General features: G+C 45.2%; 1 protein-coding gene across 1 annotated transcript in view; it reads left to right on the forward strand.

Moving 5' to 3' along the window:
- The first annotated feature begins 584 nt into the window (after window positions 1-584).
- Cdrt1 (CMT1A duplicated region transcript 1) overlaps window positions 585-19,580 on the forward strand; it is a 30,892-nt gene continuing 11,896 nt past the window's right edge. Inside the window, 9 exon segments of the mRNA XM_036196463.1 lie at window positions 585-1,282; window positions 4,062-4,223; window positions 6,731-6,931; window positions 7,024-7,151; window positions 9,010-9,132; window positions 11,715-11,824; window positions 13,661-13,861; window positions 15,830-15,951; window positions 18,654-18,802. Coding sequence (XP_036052356.1) covers window positions 772-1,282; window positions 4,062-4,223; window positions 6,731-6,931; window positions 7,024-7,151; window positions 9,010-9,132; window positions 11,715-11,824; window positions 13,661-13,861; window positions 15,830-15,951; window positions 18,654-18,802 — 1,707 coding nt within the window. The 5' untranslated portion in view covers window positions 585-771.

Consider the following 19,580-nt stretch of genomic DNA (forward strand, 5'->3'; position numbering starts at 1 on the left):
TCTCACTTAATTCTCACATCTCCTATGTAAAGTAGAAACCATCACGGTCTCCACTTTCAGACAAGGAAACTGAGGAAGATTAAACAATCTACTGGTGTCCACACCAAGGAGCAGCCATACCCTAGATCTCACAGTCTTCACTACCAAGCCACACTATCTCCCCACTGCATGGGTGGTGACTGAGGCTAGAAGTCAACTCCCGACATATCCTTGGGACAACTGAAACTTCTGTACTAGACAGTGGTTCCCTGCAGATTTCTGTCTAGCACTGAGAAGTGATTAAATAACTTAACATTGAGGTTAAACTTGTAGGACACTGGAACAGCCCGTCTAATGGCTATAAATGTAAGAAGATCATACCTAAGTTTATATTCATGAATATTTAAAAGTCCTAAATAACAACAACTGAAAGCTCCAGACGTTTTTATTTTTAAAGGGGGTTGTGTACATTTTACATTTGGTTAACAGCATACCTGCTATAGAAATTAGATGACCAGCTCTTCCAGAATATACAGCAACTGTCTCTACTTTTGCAGTGCCAGGCTTAGAAGATTTACGGTAAACTATGTTTCCAAGGAGGTCAGTACAAAAAGCCAGACAGGCAGTTTCTGGGTCAGACCAGTTTTCCATCCATCGAAGTGGCTTCTGTTTTCTCCAGATGCTTATCACTAAGAGCCTCCAAAAAGGCAATTTTTCTGCTTACCCTGTCCCTCTGGTGTTTGGTGGTGTTGCTAACGGACAAGGTTAAAATGAACTGGCCATCTGAGAGTCATGGAAAACATGGAACCAAGACTTAAGCAGGCTCCCTATTTTCGTTGTGAAAAGGGACCCGATTGGGTTCCTGTGTGCCAGAAGTGTGAAACCTGTGTCTTAGCGTGGAAGATCTTTGCTACCAAAGAGTGGTTCAGGAGGGTCAGTGACATATCCCAGAGGAGGTTTTTAGTGAGCATCCTGGGGCAGTTAAACAGCCTATATTTGTTACACTACTTCCAGAATATCCTACAGACCACCCAGGGGAAGGATTTCATCTATAACAGGTCCCGGATCAAATTCAGCAGGAAGGAAGGGAAGGAGGACGTTGTGAAGTCTTCCTTGAACCAAATGTTGGACAAAACGGCGGAGCAGAAGATGAAGGAAATCCTGTACTGGTTCGGTAACAGCACACATCGGACTAAGGCAAACTACACGCTCCTGCTGCTGCAGATGTGTGACTCCAAGTTACTGCTCACTGCTGCCGATGTGATCCGAGTCCTGTTCATGAAGGAGTGGAACAGTATCTCAGGTGAGAGCACAGGGCCCCAGTTGGGCCGACAGTGACTACCCACAGTGCAGGTTGTGGTTCTGTGAACCTTGTCCCGATGACGACACCCAATCGTTTACCAAAGGAGGGACTGCAGAGTGGGACTTCATTCTAGAAAACTATTTGCTGGCCAACACAGGAGGAAGGACAATCCTGTCAACCCTGGGCGCTGAACACAGCTTTCTGTCTGCCTCGGGCCCAGGAATGGCTGGTCCCAGGCTCTGACCACTGCAAGCTGTTGTCATTTCTTCCTTGTACTACTAGGCTTTGACTGGGTGTAGGAGGGATGTGCTGGGGAAACTATTTTGCTTCTCAGCTGCTACAGGCAGAAGCCAAGCCAAATAACACAATTTACAGCTTAAAGAAGTTTCATCTTACCATGTTTCTTGCTTAAGCATGAAACCAAATTTCAATAAGATGCTTTAGAGGCCAACATGTGGCTAATAGTCCGAAATTGCCCAGGGCAATTTCATAAGCAGTGGTTTGCATCTGAGTCTCCAACAGGGCTTGATAAAATAAACTGTGGGCCTCTGTCAGAGCCTGGCCCGGCAGCTGGTCTGAGGTGATGTCTGGTGGGCCTGAGGGGTGCAGGTGTCTGTTTCTGGCTGATACAGACATTGCTGGACCTTGCGGAGAACCTTCTTGGTCCTGAGTATTGACAGGAAAGGCTTGGAAGCAAAAGAAACCAGAAGAGAGGGCCGCGACTTTCAACTAGGAGGGACCCTGAGTGGAAAGGCTGCAGGAGGTTAGGGAGCGGAGAAGAGGTTTAGCCAGGGGTGGGGGGAGAGCAGGAGGGGTGTGCTCGCAGAGGGATTTTGGAGTTTGAGCTCTGGAAGGTGGGTAATTCGAGTCCCCAAAGGATATTTGACTTGTGGTCCCTCCGTAGGCTAATGGAAAACCCTCCCCCACTTTAGAGACAGGGTCTGCTTTCCTTGGCAACCCTAGAGACTCCAACAGCATTCCTCCTCAGTCTCCCAAGTGCTGGGATTACTTACAGGCATGCACCACCATTCATGACTTTCACAGAAATTTCAAAGCTTGATGACCTAGGATGCAATTAGATCCTCACACATGCCAACTGGTTTTTCTTTTTTTCTCTTCCTTCCTTCCTTCCTTCCTTCCTTCCTTCCTTCCTTCCTTCCTCCCTCCCTCCCTCCCTCCCTCCCTCCTTTCTTTTCTTTCTTTCTTTCTTTCTCTTTCCTTCCTTCTTACCTGCCTTCTTTCTTTTTTCTTTCTTTCCCTTCTTCCTTCATTTTGAAAAATGTGTCTATTTTTAGTTTGTTGTTTTGCCTACAGATATGTATGTGTCCCCTGTGAATGTCTGATGACTGTGGAGACCAAATGAGGGGGTCAGATCCCCTGGAACTGGAGTTACAAAATGTTGTGCACTGCCATGTGGACGTGAGGAACTGAACCTGCCTCCTTTGCAAGAGCAGCCAGTGCTCTTAGTAACTGAGCCGTCTCTCCAGCACCTCTCTTTGTATCTTTGGTATCAAAGATATAAAGGATGATACAGCTGAGAGAAAAAAAAAATGAGGGAATCCAAGTGCATTAAAACTAAGTTAGGTTAGTGTGCTGCTCCCTAAGTTTCTACTAAAGAAACAAAAGTCTGGGGAATCTGAGCCTTGGGGCTTGGCCACGCAGCATAGCTGCAGAAAGCCAGCATCTGCCCCCAGCACTTTTCACTGCACTGTGCAATGTGCACGCCTGTCACCCGTTCTCTTTCACCGGCTCCATCCCATGCTGTAGACTCAGCTGTTTGCACTGGGGTTGGATAAGCCCTGTTCTAGATTAAGGCAGATTTCTCTGCCTAGGAGAGCATCGCTCTTAAACAGTTAGAGGTTCTGGGCCTGGAGAGATGGTCCAGTACTTAAGGGAAGGCCCTGCTTTGCAGAAGTCCCTCACTGGACAGTTCACAACCTCCAGCTCCAGGGGACCCCACACTCTCCTCGGAACTCCAAGAGCCCTCTGCTCTCTAGTCTACATATCTCCAGACAGACACACAGTTAAAAATGATAAAAATAGACATTTCTTAAAAGGTAACATTTCTAGTCTGCTGCAAGGGCAGTCACACGTCGAAAGGAAATCAACGAGAGCTTCAGAGAGCTACCCTTCCTGCAGGTCCTTCCACAGCTCCCCTACTTCCTCCTTAAGTACAGAATGCTAGCGATATCTGCAGCGGAGACTTGCCCATAGAGCCCCCCCCCCCCCGAAACTTTTACATGGAAACTCAGACGCCTTGAGTAAAACCAACAAGCCCCTTGTTTGTGCTGCATGTATGCCTCTCTCTATATATATATTTGTGTGTGTGTGTGTGTGTGTGTGTGTGTGTGTGTGTGTGTGTGTGTGTGTGTGTGTGTGAATTCCAGGACCTCAATATCCATAGATGCTCAGGCTCTTTTTAATGTAAAACAATCTAATATTTGCACAGGCTCTGCACAAACTTCCTGGGAATGTTCAATTGCCTCTAGTTTGTTTTTTCAAAGGGACTACAGACCACATGTCGTGGTAGATGCTAGGCTGTACTGTTCAGGGACTAGTGACCAAAACTCTGTGCATATCTGCTACAGATACAGGTTTCTTACTTTTGTTTTATTTTTTAAATTTTCAATTAAAGGTTGATTGAATTTGAGAGATTCAGAAAACTGGCTGTATTTAAACCAAATGAGGAAAAAAAAACCCACCAAGGCCTTTTCTCCCTACTTCATTCCCTCTCTACACCTACTTCAGGAGCAAACTTGTCTTGGTTTTTGTTCACCAGGCCTCCATCAAGACTCCAATGATATCATGTTTTTCCCTGAGAAGAACTACAACCCCGCATCTGACACTTCATACATCTCTTGGGCAGCTAGACCCAAACCCATGTCATTCCCGTTGTCCAAACCTAAAGGTGGGACTGAAACAGGGAGAGAAGCAACTACTGGTAAGTCAGGCTCTACCAAGAAATCCAACACAGCACCAGATGAATTAGACGGCTCACCCTATAGTTTTTGGTTTTTTGGGTTTTTTTTTTTTTTGTGGGTCTTTTGTGACTTGATGGTATCCTGTGTCAGAGAACATCTGTCCTTACATAGTTTGACTTAAGATTTTTTTTTAAAAGATTCATTTATTTATTATGTACACACAGAAGAGGGCTCTGGATCTCATTACAGATGGTTTTTTTTGAGCCACATGTGGTTGCTGGGAATTGAACTCAGGACCTCTGGAAGAGCAGTCGGTGCTCTTAACCTCTGAGCCATCTCTCCAGCCCCCCCCCATTTTTTAAAAATTTTTTTAATGGTTATGAGTTAGTAAAAACATTTTGTTGTGGCTTTCTGAGTTAGTCTTATTATGTATCCTGGCTGGTCTTGAACCCATGATCCTCCTTGATGTACACCCTCTTATTACAATCATAGGCACATGGCAGCATGACATTATTTTTCCTTATGATGGCTTTTCCAGGATGTGACCTCATGTGACATCAAAGGGCTCCTGTATATGAGGTTGGGAAATCTCAATGGAGTTGGAGGCACTGGCAAGGCCTTAGGAGCTGGGGACGTCAGCTGTGAACACTAACCTTCACTCAGCATTATGTGTTGGAGCTGGGTAGTGGTGGCACATGCCTTTAATCCCAGCACTCGACAGAGAGAGCCAGGTGGATCTCTATGAGTTCGAGGCCAGCCTGGTCTACAGAGCAAGATCTAGGGACAGGCACCAAAACTACAGAGAAACCCTGTCTCGAAAAACCAACCAAACAACTAAACAAACAAAAAGCATTATGTGTTGGGCTCTCGGACTTTTCTTTTCTCATTTAATTCTCACAGATGGTAAGGGCAGAAGGATAACAACTGGCCAGTATTACCACTGATGCTCATGCTTTCCCTTCCATAAGACACTCCTGAAAACAGAGGTCAGAAAGGAACTTTCTAGAGCCTCTCTCGAATTTTCCCTCTACTCTAGGCCCCAGTGTACTCTCTGTCTCCTGAGCTCTGGTACAGTACATGGTGGCCCTCTAAGAGTTCAGCTCACCAGCAGCTGTTTTTGAAGCATTGAATTCAGTTTTGTGAGGGAAAATAATGTCGCGGGCAATGTGGTTCTGGACCTTCCCAAGTTGGTCTTTAAGAAGTGAGGCCCACGAGCTCATGAGTCATTAGTTCAAGTTGGCCTGGGAATCTGCTATGTAGATAACTCTGGGCTTGAACTTGTAGTTCTTTTCTGAGCCTCTCAAGTGGTGGAGTTAGGGGTGTGCAGCACCACACCCAGCTAGGGATATGTTCTGGGAATGTACTGTCAGCTGACTGCCATTGTGGGAAGATTCTGAAGTGTACTTTCATAAACCTGGATGGCATAGTCTACTATATACTTAGGCTAGGTCATACATGCTGTCCATCATTGTCTGAAACATGGTGTGATTCATGGCAGTCCATGAAATAAGCGTGAGAAATACAAAGTACCTTTTAACTGAAAATTTCAAATTTGAAGGTACATAGGACAGCATAATAGCTAGTCATATGACGGCTAGTCATACTGACCAACGTTGATCAATGTTTTAGCAGTGTTAGTAATTTTGGGAAGCTGGTCACTGAACCTCAGACCTCATCCTTGTTAGTAAGTGCTTTACCACTGAGCTACACCTCTGACCTGGCAATTTTAACTTACCATTCTTCCCTCTTTTTAAATTGTTTCAATTTTCCTTTACCAGAGCATTGTGTGTGTGTGTGTGTGTGTGTGTGTGTGTGTGTGTGTGTGTGTGTAGTGTGTGTAGATACTGGGTGGGTGCATGTGGAGGCCAGAGGTTTTTCTTAATTGTTTTCTATTTATTTATTTATTTATTTATTTATTTATTTATTTATTTATTTATTTATTTATTTATTTGGTTTTTCAAGACAGGGTTTCTCTGTGTAGCTTTGCACCTTTCCTGGAACTCACTCTGTAGCCCAGGCTGGCCTCTAACTCACAGAGATCTGCCTGGCTCTGCCTCCTGAGTGCTTCCATTTTATTTTTTGAGGCAGGCACTCTCACAGAACTGGGAGCTGAGCCCCAGGAGTCTTTCTGTTTCTGCCCTCCCCAGCTCTGGGGTTACAGGAGCAGGGGATCACTGTGCCTGGCTTTTAAGTTGGTGCTTGGAATCAAAACTCAGGTCATTATGTCTGTGCGGCAGGCACTTTATGGACTGATCTCTCGCTCATTGGAGCATTTTATAGGAAACTCCAGATAAGATGCCATTTCAGTCTTTACTACTATAAACATCTGGAGCTGAAAAATACTTGTATGTTTGAATCAGGAGGTTCCGTTTTAGTGGGGAAAGACATTGATTAGAAGATTCAGTGGCCCAGGGGTTTTATTATTTATGAAGATTTATTTGGGGGCAAGCTTTGTGGTGGATTTGTTTGGGGACTAGAGTACTGCAGACTCAACTCAACCATCTACCCTTCTTTGGCTTTGCTCTAGAGGAAAAAGGGAAGAGTTCGCTCCAGTGTATCTCTGAGATGAATAAACAATTTTCTGGAAAAGTGGGTATATCCAGACTGGGAGATGATCCGTGCCACCTGCTGCTGAGCCTGGATGATGTCCAAGTCCTGTCTTCTGGGTCCAGCAAACATCGGGACTTTATACGTTACCTGCCCCTCCACCTCTCCAAGTACATTCTAAGTATGTTGGGTAGCTGAGGGGATTGGCAGAGATTTCCCAGCTGGGCCCAGTTCTGGGGGTTTCTGGGTCCATCTTCTTTCTTTTTCTCTCAGGAATGCTGGATAAGAACAGTCTGAACAGGTGTTCTTTTGTGAGCCAGCACTGGGCCGCTCTGACCCAGCAGGTCAAGCTGGACCTGTCCATGCACTCCTTCATTCAGAACCAGATTTCTCTCCTGCAGGTACTTTGGGTCTGAAAGGGGTGTGTCTGGAGAAGCTTTGTTTCCATAGTAAGGTTGAACATTTGTGTCTCCCTGGTAGACCCCCAAATGGCTTCCTATCCACATGTGTAGCCACCCCCTGGTGCTCCGGCCTCCCTGTGGGTCAACATCTGTCTTTCCATTGTCATTGTGCTCAGTAGGGACAAATACAGAAACCTTTCAGGTGGTGGGATGGTTCAGTGGGTGGAGGTACCTGCTACCAAGCCAGATGACTTTGATCTCCTAAATCCACGTGTTGAAAGGAGAGAACAAATTTCTCCGAGTTTTCCTCCGATCACACATGTGCTGGGGTAGACATGCCCATTCCCTATATACACATACACACAAAATAAACAAGTGGACCAAAAAAATCCTTTTTAACCAGAAGTCTTTCAGGAACACAGGGGCTCCAGTCCAAGATCAGTGTGCTTGTCTAGCATGTGTGGAGCTCTGGGAACCTTACTTTGCGAAATGGTTGAATGTCCTTAACTCAATAGGGCATCACCTCACAGAGTGGAGAGAACATGATACTTGCCTTTTCAAGGGTATGATCTATTGTCATTATATACTGTGAAATTATTATACAATAGATCTCTTGAATCACCATGTCTAGAATCGCAAGATTCCCAAACCGAACCCAACTTGAGAGGCAGAGAATTCTCCCTCTGCAAGAAGAGTTACAGCGGCTTCTACAACCAGAAAGCCGCTGACGAGCTTCTGAATCAGCTCCGAGCTATCCACTTACCCACAAGGCCCAAATGCAGGGGGTTCGGGTGACCAAGAAGTTCTCTCCAACAGTAAGCACCTGAGTATTTCCACCTTTGTTTCTGACCTGAGACCTAGCCCTGAACTCCGGAGTTCAGGCAGCGCCAAAGGGAGAGAGGCAGGCACAGTAAGTGGACCACTGCCAGGAATGGCTCCTCTCTCCCCTGGGCCTCCCGCCAGGCATTTGGTATTCACCATCCTTCTTGATTCATCCACACTCAATCCTGGTGAAACTGGCCTGGCTTGGGTCTTCAGGGTTCAATCGTCTTCAGATTTCATCAAGAACTGGCTTCCCCCCTTTCTCCTGGAGAGTAGAAATGAAGAGGAGTCATTGTGTGTGTGTGTGTGTGTGTGTGTGTGTGTGTGTGTGTATTTTAAATATATATTTAAGGCTGTGGATGCAGCTCAGTAGTAGAGTGGTTGGTTCAACCCCCAGCACCACAAAATATTTTCCTTGAGATGATAAATAGCATTGTATATATTTGTCATGTAGGATATGATGTTTTGAAGTATGTGTGCATTGTGGAATGGTTAAATGTCACTAATGAATGAACCACTTCACCCTGGAGAGAGAGCACTCAGCTTTGCGTTTTCAAGAATGTGACATATCTTCATTAGCTATTATGAACTTACTGAACAACAGATCTCTTGAACTTCCTCCTGGCTAACTGTAATCATGTGTCCTTTGACCACAACCTCTGCCCCCTCCCCACCCAGAAACCACCCCAGTCTCTGGTGATCACTATTCTTTATACCTTTTTTGAGATCACCTTTGTCAGGTTCCACACAAGTGAGATCATGTATTTGTCTCTATGTACCTGGCTTATTTCACTCCACATAATGTCCTCTACTTCCATGCACATTGTTGTAGATGACAGGATTTCCTTCATATTTATGATTTGTCATATTCCATTGTGGGCATGCACACATGCACACACACACACACAGAGTTTTTGCTTTATTCTTCTTTAATGGAGATTTACTTAATTTTATATTTTAGCTACTGTGGATAGTATGAAAATATACACGTGAGTACAGATGTTTTTCTTTTTCTTTTTCTTTTCAAACCACACAGGGATCCTACACACGGGGAATAGATCCTAATTATGCCAGCAAAGTCTCTATCCCAGTTCCTAAAATAGTCAATGATGGGAAGCGTTCACGGGCAAAAAGTCAGAAGTGGAAGCTGAGAACAAAGGTGGGTTTCATGTCTGGGGTAAGTAGCTGAAAGTGTGGTGTTCCTGATGACCACAGAAGGTTGACATCCACAAACAAGGAGAGAGGCTCCTAGGAGGTACCACTATCTGAAGGAGATGAAAGTTCTGTGTTGCTGCCCACATACAAGTCATTCCTTCTACATAAGCCTTGACATCATCCTCCGCTGGATGAGTGGAATTCATTGGGCTGTCCTCTAAGGCATCTACATCAATGGCTTTAAGTCATCTAAGTGGAGGTTTCAGAGGCTGGGAGCAGGGTCAGCAATGCCTCAGACTCCCCATTGTCCTAGGAGTCCACACATGTCAAGGCTACTTGTGTCTGCTGCTTTGGATTGAGAAGGGCATGTAAAGAGAGCTAATGCTTGTCTAGAATGCCAGATTCCTTGCCTCGCTACTGGGTTTGTTCTGTTGTTTAATGGAGGGGAGGATCAGTTACCTATAGCTCTCCTCATCAGTTCTTAGGCATTAATTAATATAGAACAAAGGGAAGAAAATTGGAGCATTATGCATTTACTATCTAGGCATTGTAGTTACCCCCAAGACCATGAGACTTCTAGGCCATCCGCTCTGTTTATGTTCCATTTATTCTGGAATCTATTCAGTTGGTACTAAAGGGATACTTTAATGGGGGGTGGTTTGACTTGGGTGCCCATAGGGAACCTGGGAAAGACAATTTAGAGAAGATTTACCTCATGTGTGTGTGTAGCGCCAGGCAGAGAACAGAGAGAGTGGGTGGCCTGTAAAGGATATTGAGACCAATGAACTGAGAAGCGGCTGCCCTCCCAAAAGGTCCACTAGCTACGCAGCTCCAGCTAATTATGCCACTGAGGACTGTGGAATCTGACCTCCCAGACAATTTGAATTTCCAGGAGAAGGGAAAAATCAGAGTTATGTGAAATCTCTTGTATTGCCAGATGTGGTGGCATATATCTGAAATCTCAGCTGAGGCAGGAGGATTGCCTAGGCTACATAGTAAGCTCCCAGCCAGCTTGACCTGGCTCAGAAACAAATACAAAAACAAACAGATGGAACCTCTTGTCTTTTTTAAAGATGATAGGTGTTTTCACAAACTCCGTAAGCTAAGAAAAGACATTGGGGAGTCTTATTTACCTGCAAATTTTTATCTCCAAGTTGGTTCATTTATCCATTTTGTCAATAAAGAAAACTGAGGGTCAGAAAGCTCAAGGACTTCCAGCCAGCTGAGTGACAGAGGCACATGTTAAACACAGACATAGACACACACATACACATACACACGCACGTGCACACACACAAACGCAGGCACACACACACATGCACGCATGCACACACACACACACACACACACACACACACACACACACACACACACACACACACACCTTTTCTAAGGCTCTTTTGTGTCAACCAAGCTCCATGGCCCCTGGAGATCAGGCAGGTTTGCAGATTCTTCTGGAGCAAGACTTTTAGGTGAGCATCTCTGTATGGTTAAAGCTCAAGAAGCATGAGCAGAGGGGCGAAGGCATCTGAGCAAGAGTCCAGGACACGGAGGAGGGCACTAGGTCTGAACAAGACTTCCTGTCTGGTGTAAACACCAGGTAGTTTTGCTCTCACGACAGTCTCACTTTGCTTCCTACCAGCTGAGCGTGTCTGCGTGTGTCTGCTTCCCCACCTTCCCTGAGGGCTGGGGAGAGGGATGGAGGTGGAAGTTCAGTTCAGCCTTCTACACCAGAATTTGTCACACCTGGCAGGTTGGAGCCATTCAGAAATGGTGTGGTGAATGGCTGGAGGGAAGGAAGGTGGGAAGCGGGAAGAAAGGATGGAAAGAAGGGAAGGAGGAGAAATGAGGCCGATCAAATTCCTTTTCCCTCCCCGAGTCTCAGATATGTCACCTGTAAGGTGATGAGAGTACTGAATTGGCAAGTGGTCTGCTTTATGAGTCAGCTGCAAGGACACGGTCGGGTGTCTATGAGCACTGGACTCGAATGTACCAGGTGCAGCACAGTTTCACCTTCGGTGGATGTTCTGGTGTGTTCTGTGCTATTAGGTACCTGGACTAGAAATACAGCATCCCTGATTTTGTGAGATGGTTGGTCAAAGGCAACTGTAATTTGATCTGTGGTGAGCATGTCCTTGCCAGCATGTCTGTGTGAGCCTGCCTGTGCCAGCATGTTCATGCAAACATTTCTATGTGAACATGCCCATGTGAGCATGTCTGTGTGTGCCTGTCCATGTGAGTATGTCTGTGTGAGCATGCCCATGTGAGCATGTTCATGTGAGCTTGCTCATGTGAGCTCATTTTCAGTCAAGTTGCGCTCCAGGCAGCATTTGGGATTCAGCCATGAAAGTGCATAGAGCTGAACTGTAGAAAATCCAGAGGCGAAAACATGGATTAGTACCTTCGTCTTAGTGTTTTCTCTCACAGGTAACTTTAGTGCCTGCTTATGGGCCTCTCCTCATCCACCCCAAACAGCAGCTATAGCCTTGAAGGGAAGAGTCCGTGGGAGATTGGGGATGGGGGCGGTGCATCTAGGACTCTGGGTGAAGTGCGTGCCACCTTTGACTCCAGCTATCTCTCCTTTAGAATGATTACAACTTGTGGAATGCATACCAGAACCAAGAAACCCAGCTGGTGCAGATGGAGGAGAGGAACGTTTTCTGTGGCACCTACAACATCCGCATTCTCTCTGACACGTAAGCACTGGCGTGAGAAGTTAGACCTTTAGAGGCCTTTGAAGTTACGCCAACTGGCACTTTAGGCTTTTCTAGACTTTCTCTGACTTGGGAAGGCCGAGCTCCTCCACTTAGGCTCCGGGTCTGAACTAGCTAGCATAAGATCCTGTGTGGACAACAAACTTGCACCATTCTCTGCAGCACGGGACACCCTCATTAATTTTAGTATTATCTTTGGCTCTTTGAAATTTCACTATTGTCTTACTTCAACTTGGGAGCTAATCCATGGAGAAAGGTCCTAAAAATCCCAGCCAGTGTACAGAGAAATAGGGTCTCCTGTAATTGTGTCACCAAGAGCCAGCCACCAGTAATATTTGTCTTAGGTAGGGTTACTACTGGTGTAAAGAAACACCACGACAAAAACCACCTGAGAGGAAAGGGTTTATTTACCTTACGTATCCTGCATCACAGTCCATTGAGGGAAACCAAGGCAGGAACTCAAACTGGGCAGGAACCTGGAGGCAGGAGCTGATGCAGAGGCCATGGAGGAGGGTTGCTTACTGGCTTGCTCCTCAAGGCTTGCTCAGCCTGCTTCCTTATAGAACCCAGGACCACCAGCCCAGGAGTGTCCCCACTTACAATGAGTTAGGCCTTTTTGAATCAATCACTAATTAAGAAAATGCCCTGCTGGCTTGCCTACAGCCCTGTCTTATGGAGGCAATTTAGTTGAAGTTCCCTCCTCTCAGACGACTCTAGCTAATTTCAACTTGACCTAGTAAACCTAGTAAACACAATATTGACCTCTAACTTCCAGAATAGTGTCTTTGAACACATAGCACATACTTGAAGGAAAAGGGATTATATTATACATTTCTGTAACATATTACAGCAAAACACTCTGGTTATCTATTTTAAATATGAAAATGTATTTATAATAATTGTATCATGTGACATCATTTGGATATGTCATAAGAAGTCTTGCTTATTTATTTATTTATTTATTTATTTATTTAGGTAAGGCTGAGGATGGAACATGGCACCTCACACATGCTAGGCCTGTGTGCACCTGCCACTGAGTCATAATCCCCGCCCCAAGAAAGCATTTTAACAGTTTATGTTTTGCCATACTTTTGGCCTAGGTCCTTTCTCTTTATTCACAAGGTTCTGTAGAGGCTGCCTGTATTTTATTTTCAGTCTGTGTGGGATAGTTTTACTGTTTGGGGATGGCTCCTCTTCAGATGTGTGTGTGTGTGTGTGTGTGTGTGTGTGTGTGTGTGTGTGTGTGTGTGTCCCCATAGATATGACACAAGGAATCAAGAACTTCTCCTATCAAAGTGATCTTTGCCTTCCTGTTTGCTGTAACATTGCCTCCTTATTGTGTGGCCATGGTGTAAAGACAGTGTCTTCTTTCACAATTAAGGATGGCTCTACTTGGACAAATTATTTGGTCGTCCTGTTCATAATACCCAACTGTATAATAGTTTTCTGATTGGGAAATCAAGTCATCTCACCTGGCAGTAGACTGACTATAACGCTCACAGTGAGCAAGGGCCACATCACATTCTTGTTTGTTGTTGTTGGTACTTATTGGCATAGAACTCCGATCCTAAGACTTGCGTGCTCACACACACACATTATAAATTTACCCATGTCTTTAGGGTTTTATCCTCCTTGGCATAGATTTCTGTGGTATGAGGCAGGGATCATCAGCTCCCATTATCACTTGGCCTTGCCTTCTGAAAGTCCCTACGTTTCCTATTATTCCACCAATGTAGGCAAAGTAAGGTGTTGTGGAAGCCCAGGAAGACACTAACTCTTCTTTCCTATAATCCATCCCCTCCGCATCCTGAAACCCAGGAAGGACCAAAACAGAATCATCCACTATAATGGGGGCGATCTGATGGCTGTCTCATCCAATCGGAAGATCCACCTTCTGAACATCATGGAGGCCAAGGAGTTGCCCATCGAGTTCCGAGGCCACGCTGGCAGCGTCAGGGCTCTCTTCCTAGCTGAGGAGGAGAACATTCTCTTCAGTGGGAGTTACGACCTGAGCATCAGGTAAGAGGCACAAGGTCATGACCCTTGTCCTGCTTAGTGCCAGCAAAACCTAGGCTTTTGTGAGAGGCACGCATGACATGCTTCTTCCGTTTTGTATTTATTTACAGGTTATCTTTTATTACATTAGTTCTAGAATATCTATAAAAATAAATATTTTTGCAAGATAAAACCCAAGATTTTATTTACTGTTTAAACTTTTAGCCATTTTGAAGAATGTAATGAACACTCCTGCTCAGACCATGAAAGAGCCCTTCCCTGACCTCTGAGTCATTTGTCCTTGTTTCTTTTTTTTTTTTTTTCCAGACAGGGTAATGTTGCCAAAAGTTTTATATTGATTATTCTCTTGTATTTCTTCATAGCTTTTTCTTCTTTTTATATATTTTCAAAAATAGTATCTATTTACTTATACCCACGTTTCAAGTCAAAACAAATGAAATTGTACTTTGAAAAGACTTGGTTCTTGCCCTGGATTGATTTAAGAGTCACCATATGATGTGTACAGCAGTCATAGTGTATTTGTGTGGGGGCACAGTGTTTCACTGGGTGAATATTTGTGCAGAAGAATACTTGTGTTATTTCTGGTGTTTAGCCCCAGAGTGCCGCCACAGATGACCGTGGCTACACTATCTGGTGCCTGTGTGCATGAGCTCTGGGTTAGGTTTTTCTTAAGTGTCTCTCTATGTAACCAGGCGAGACTGGTACTCCAGGCAACCTTCCCGCCTTAGCCTCCTGAATGCTGGGACTGTAGGCCTGTGACATCCTGTCTGGTTTTGTGGTGTTTTCCCTAAAGCCCTATCTTGTTCTACTTTTGCCTTTTACTTTCAGACCTGCAGTCTACCTAAAACTCATTCTTGTTATGACCTCCTACTGTTTTAAGAGGCTCTTCATTTGTGTCCCCAACTGTCCCAGGACCCACTTGTGAAAAAGAATGTCCTCGTGTGTGACTGGCTGTGTCCTAAGACTTGCGTCTCTATCTTGCCATTCCTGGGCTCGAGGTTCTACTTCAGTTTTCTTTTTGGCTGGCTTTGATCAACAACGTTTTAATGACTTTGATTTTTTTTTTAAACTTTATATCTAGTAGGGCAAGTCCTGATCTCATTCATCTGGTGGCTCTTCTCAGACTTGGGTTTGGTTGATTTTCAGTTTTGTGTTTGGGCATCAGGGAAAGGGAAATGAGCCGCCTGGAACATTCCAGTTCACACCATCTGATCATTATTGGTCTGCACAAGGCTTCATTTCTGGTTTTATTTATCTGTTACTCTGTCTCATCTCTACCTTTCTCTCCCCTCCCACTCCTTGGGGTACTATCTCATCTCTGGCCCTAGCCCTAGTGTTAGGGACTGAACCTAGGACTTCCCAAATGCAAGGCACTGAGTAGAGTTGCAAGCCCCTCCTAATCTTTCTCAATGTGGATACCTTTCCCTCTGAGATAGAGTGTATTACTGGCCTAGAACTCACCTAGCAGGCTAGGCTGACTGGTCAGTAAACCACAGGGATCTGCCACCTCCCCAGCATCCACACTACACACACAGATCACCACGCCAGGCTTTGTATTATGTGGGTTTTGGGGGTCAGAGTCAGGCCCTTGCCCTTCTTACTGAGTTATCTCCCTACCCCCTTCTCTGTTATGTTTAAAACTCCTTATAACAGTCTTGTACACTCTCATTAAACCTCATAATTCTATTTGATTCTGAATGCCATCATAGCCTTTTGTTTTCAAATTGGTTACTGATAGGCAAGAGGAATGGTTTTGAGTTTTCTAAGTTGTGTCCAGCAGACTTGCTCACTTTTGTTACTAGTCCTAAAGTGCACACCGTGCTGATTTGGATTTTCAGCGAGGATGATTTTATCAATGCTAATAGTGATAAGACTCTGTTGCCCACTATCTATCTATCTATCTAAAGGAACCCTATGCAGTAGGATCCTCTGAACCTTCAGAAAATCTCTGTCCCCGCCCCATTTCTCCAGATACTGGGATGTGCAAACTGGGGCTTGCGTACGAAACTTCTATGGTCACCAGGGGACAATCACTTGCCTGGATTTATATAAGAACCGGCTTGTATCTGGAGCAAAAGATGGACAGGTGAAAGGTGAGAAATCTGACTTAATTTTCTTTCTTCCTCTCCTCCCTTTCTTTTTCCCCTCCTCTCCACCTTAGCACAGGGTCTCCTGATATATATATAGCCTGGGCTGCTTTGAACTCATGATCCTCCTATGGCAGCCTCCAAGGTTCTGGCATTTCTGGCACATCCACCCCACTCAGCTTGTACTTCACTCATATAACTAGTCCTTATATATATGTCTACCTATTCATACATCTGTCCATCTATCCATCCAATAATACTTCAGAATCCTCTGCCTAGGGAATGGCACCACCCACAGTGGGTGGATCATCTCACCTTAATTAATGTAATTAAGATAATCCCCAAAAGATATGTTTGGAGGCCCATCACCTAGGTGATTCTAGATTTTGTCAAGTTGATAATTAATAATTAACACTACCATCACAACCACTGGGACAAAAAAATTAGCCACAATCAGAGCTACAAAGAGAAAAAGTAGGGATTTGAATTGAAGACTGTCTGGCTCTCCATCATGTGCTTCTAACTGCATGCAGTGTTCAAAAGGAACATAGAGGTAAGGATAAATCAGGAAAAGCTCCATCAGCAGGATGCCACTTGGGTGTGATCTTAAGGATGAATAGTTCCATAGGCAGATAGTGGAGGGTGTTCCCAGCAGAGTGAACAAGGACAGACAGACGTGTGTGAAGATGAAGAAGACTGTACTGAGTACCTCCCATTGTCTGTTGTGGCTGGACTGCTGTGTGCGGTATTGGCTATTCTTCTAAGCTTGTTTGGGGACCAGTTATAGAGAGCTTTCTGCATCACGATGCCAAACTGAACCTTACAGCCACAGGTGTGCCTTCACCTGTGGACCTGACCCCATCGGATATGCACTTTAGACAATAACTCACATGAGAGTTTGGAAGAACTTGGAAGAGAGCGGCCATGTGCAGATGGGGGACAAAGGAAGGTACCTTGCACCCTAGAAAACTGCCAGGGTGCCTTCAAAATACTTGAGAACCAGCAAGCATGAGAAAACTTAGGTGGATGTAGCTTCATATTCAATGGCCCAGGTGAGAGACTTCCAGAAGGGAAAAGGCCAGGACTTTCTCATCAACTGGATATAAAAAGAAGGCTATGAAAACAAGTAATAATGCCATTAAAAAAAAAAAAACCCAGGCTGCCAGGCATATAAAAATACAATTCATGGAAATAACAAAGACGTACAGAGGGGGATCAAAGTAGGGGGGAAACAGAGAGGAGGTCATGAGTTCAGTTTTAGACATATCAGGCATGGCAGGCAGGGTAATGCCCAAGCAAAAATGTTTACACCAACGCTTGGAGTTGGTGGTGATCCTATCTTGTGCTAGGCTGTGATCCCCCTAAAAGTGCATGTGTTGGAAGCTTGGTCACCACTGTGGCAAGTGGAAGTGACCTAGGAACTGATTGGGAAGTTCTGGGGCCAACTTGGGGCACTGCCCACAGAAAGGATTATGGAATCCAGTGGCTCTCTGGCATCCAATTCGGCAATGTTCCTACACACACACACACACACACACACACACACACACACACACACACACACTTCTACCATGATGTGATATAGCCAAGAGAGCCCTCCAAGAGAGCTGAGCTGATGCTAGTTGGCACCATGCCCTGGAACCTTCAAGCCTTTGAGCTGAATAAAGTCTTCTCTTTGTAAATGCATACATCAGGTATCTTGTTAAAGCAGCGGCATATAGACTAAAATGTCTTGGGAAGCAAAAAAAAAAATGATTTTCTTTTTTTCAGATATGGTTAAGTGAATGACTTTAGGATGTGGAGATGATTCTAGATTATTGATGGTGGGCTGATGTATTCATGTGGAAAGCACACATACAGTGTGAGGGCTCACCTCAAAGAAATGGCCAGTGGAACCAGAGGCCCCAGATGCCTGGGTTTTAGTTCTGAGCCTCCTGCTCAGTCCCTTTCTAACTTGAGGTTCCTGAACTCTAGGCCTCCATTTCTTCAGCTGCACAGGGTGGAGTAGAGACAGTGTTTTGCTGTGACAATGAGAGCATGTGGCAGACACTTCCATTCCTTGCTCTTTGTGAAGGCTCTGCCGTTTCAGATACACCATCCCTCTTAGGTGACTTGTTCTTTCACTTCAGGACAAAAGCACCTCTGGGGGCTGGTGAAGTAGGGCTTTCAAAATCCATCCTGGGACTCGTGGTCCCCACCTGAAGCATCTTGTAGCTCTATTTGCTCCCATATCCACCCCTTCCCATCCCCACCTAACCCCAGCTCTAACAGTCTGCAGAGGAGTAGCAGCAAAGTCACCCTCATCTGAAAATGATGTCCCAGAACCCCAGGGTCCCAGTCAGAAATACCTAGAAAAGATGACGACTTGCCTTCTATTGATGGAAGGTGTGGGCCAGGAAGAGAGCACCTGGCAAGGGACATGACACTAGGTATGTCTTGGTTTTCATGTTGAACCATGTTCAACAGCAAACACAATTCAGGCTTATTCCATCGGTTGCCCAGCACCGGCAGTTCCAAGGTAGAGTTCCAGGGTCAGAGCGAAGGCCTTCCACATTGCTGGTTTTCCCAAGGGTCTGTTGTCAGGGGATGCTGTGCCATTGCTGGTGAGTCTGGAGGGGTTCCAGCAAGGTGAGGTTTCTGGGGAAGATTCAGTAAGCTAAGCTTTATAAGAAGCAGCAGAAGTTCACTGTTAACCCTTTCCCCTTCAGAATGGGACATAGACACAGCGAAGTGCCTGAAGACATTTAAACACAAAGATCCCATCTTGGCTGCCAAGATCAGTGAGAGCTACATCGTGAGCAGCTGTGAGCGAGGCACAGTCAAGGTGTGGCATATTGCCACAGCTCAGCTGCTAAAGGTGAGAAGGCAGTGAGTAGGAACATTGGTGAAGAGTTACAGCTAGCAACCAGTGAATCCCAGAATCACTCAAGGAAGGGTCTCCAAAGACATTCAGGGTAGGCCAGCACCACAGGTTCCACCCCCACATCATGTTCCACATTATCAAACAGTGGGTGGATGAAGGCTGCCTAGGATATGAGCCCTTGGGCCTTCAGAGGCAGAGGTAAAGTACCCTTTCCTCTTCTGGAATACCCTGCCCTGACCTGAGAGGTGGTCAGGGGATGAATACATTTTTCCCGCAATAAATTAAAATTATTTTCTCTTTTTCTAAGGAAGCCCCACCACCAATTATATCAGAAAAAAAAATTGAGTGTTGGAAAAGTAGTTTTTGTCTGTCTTTACTAAGGATAAGAGAACACCCGACATCTTGAAAGCCGTTAGTGGCTGTCTCAGTCCATGTTTTGTTATTCTAACATAGAAGTTTATTTAGCTCCTAGTTCCGGAGCTGAGGAAGTCCAGGAGTGATGCTGTCATCTGGTAAAGGCCTTTGTGATGGGCCATGCTACGGTGGAGCATTGGGTGGTGAGACAGAGAGAGCATGGCAGAGACCACTGTTCTTGTAACAAAGTCTCTCCTGGGACTACCAGTCTGAGGGATCAACTTCCAACACCTGAATTCTGTGGGGGTGCATCCAAACTCCAGCCTGTGTCCACGAACATTGTTGCTGGATTTGGACTCCTGGGTTTAGTGGGTCCTGGGCAAGATCTGGCTTGTGCCACAACCACAGGACCACAGTG

This window comes from Onychomys torridus, chromosome 8 (genome assembly GCF_903995425.1).
Source record: "Onychomys torridus chromosome 8, mOncTor1.1, whole genome shotgun sequence".
Lineage (NCBI taxonomy): Eukaryota > Metazoa > Chordata > Mammalia > Rodentia > Cricetidae > Onychomys > Onychomys torridus.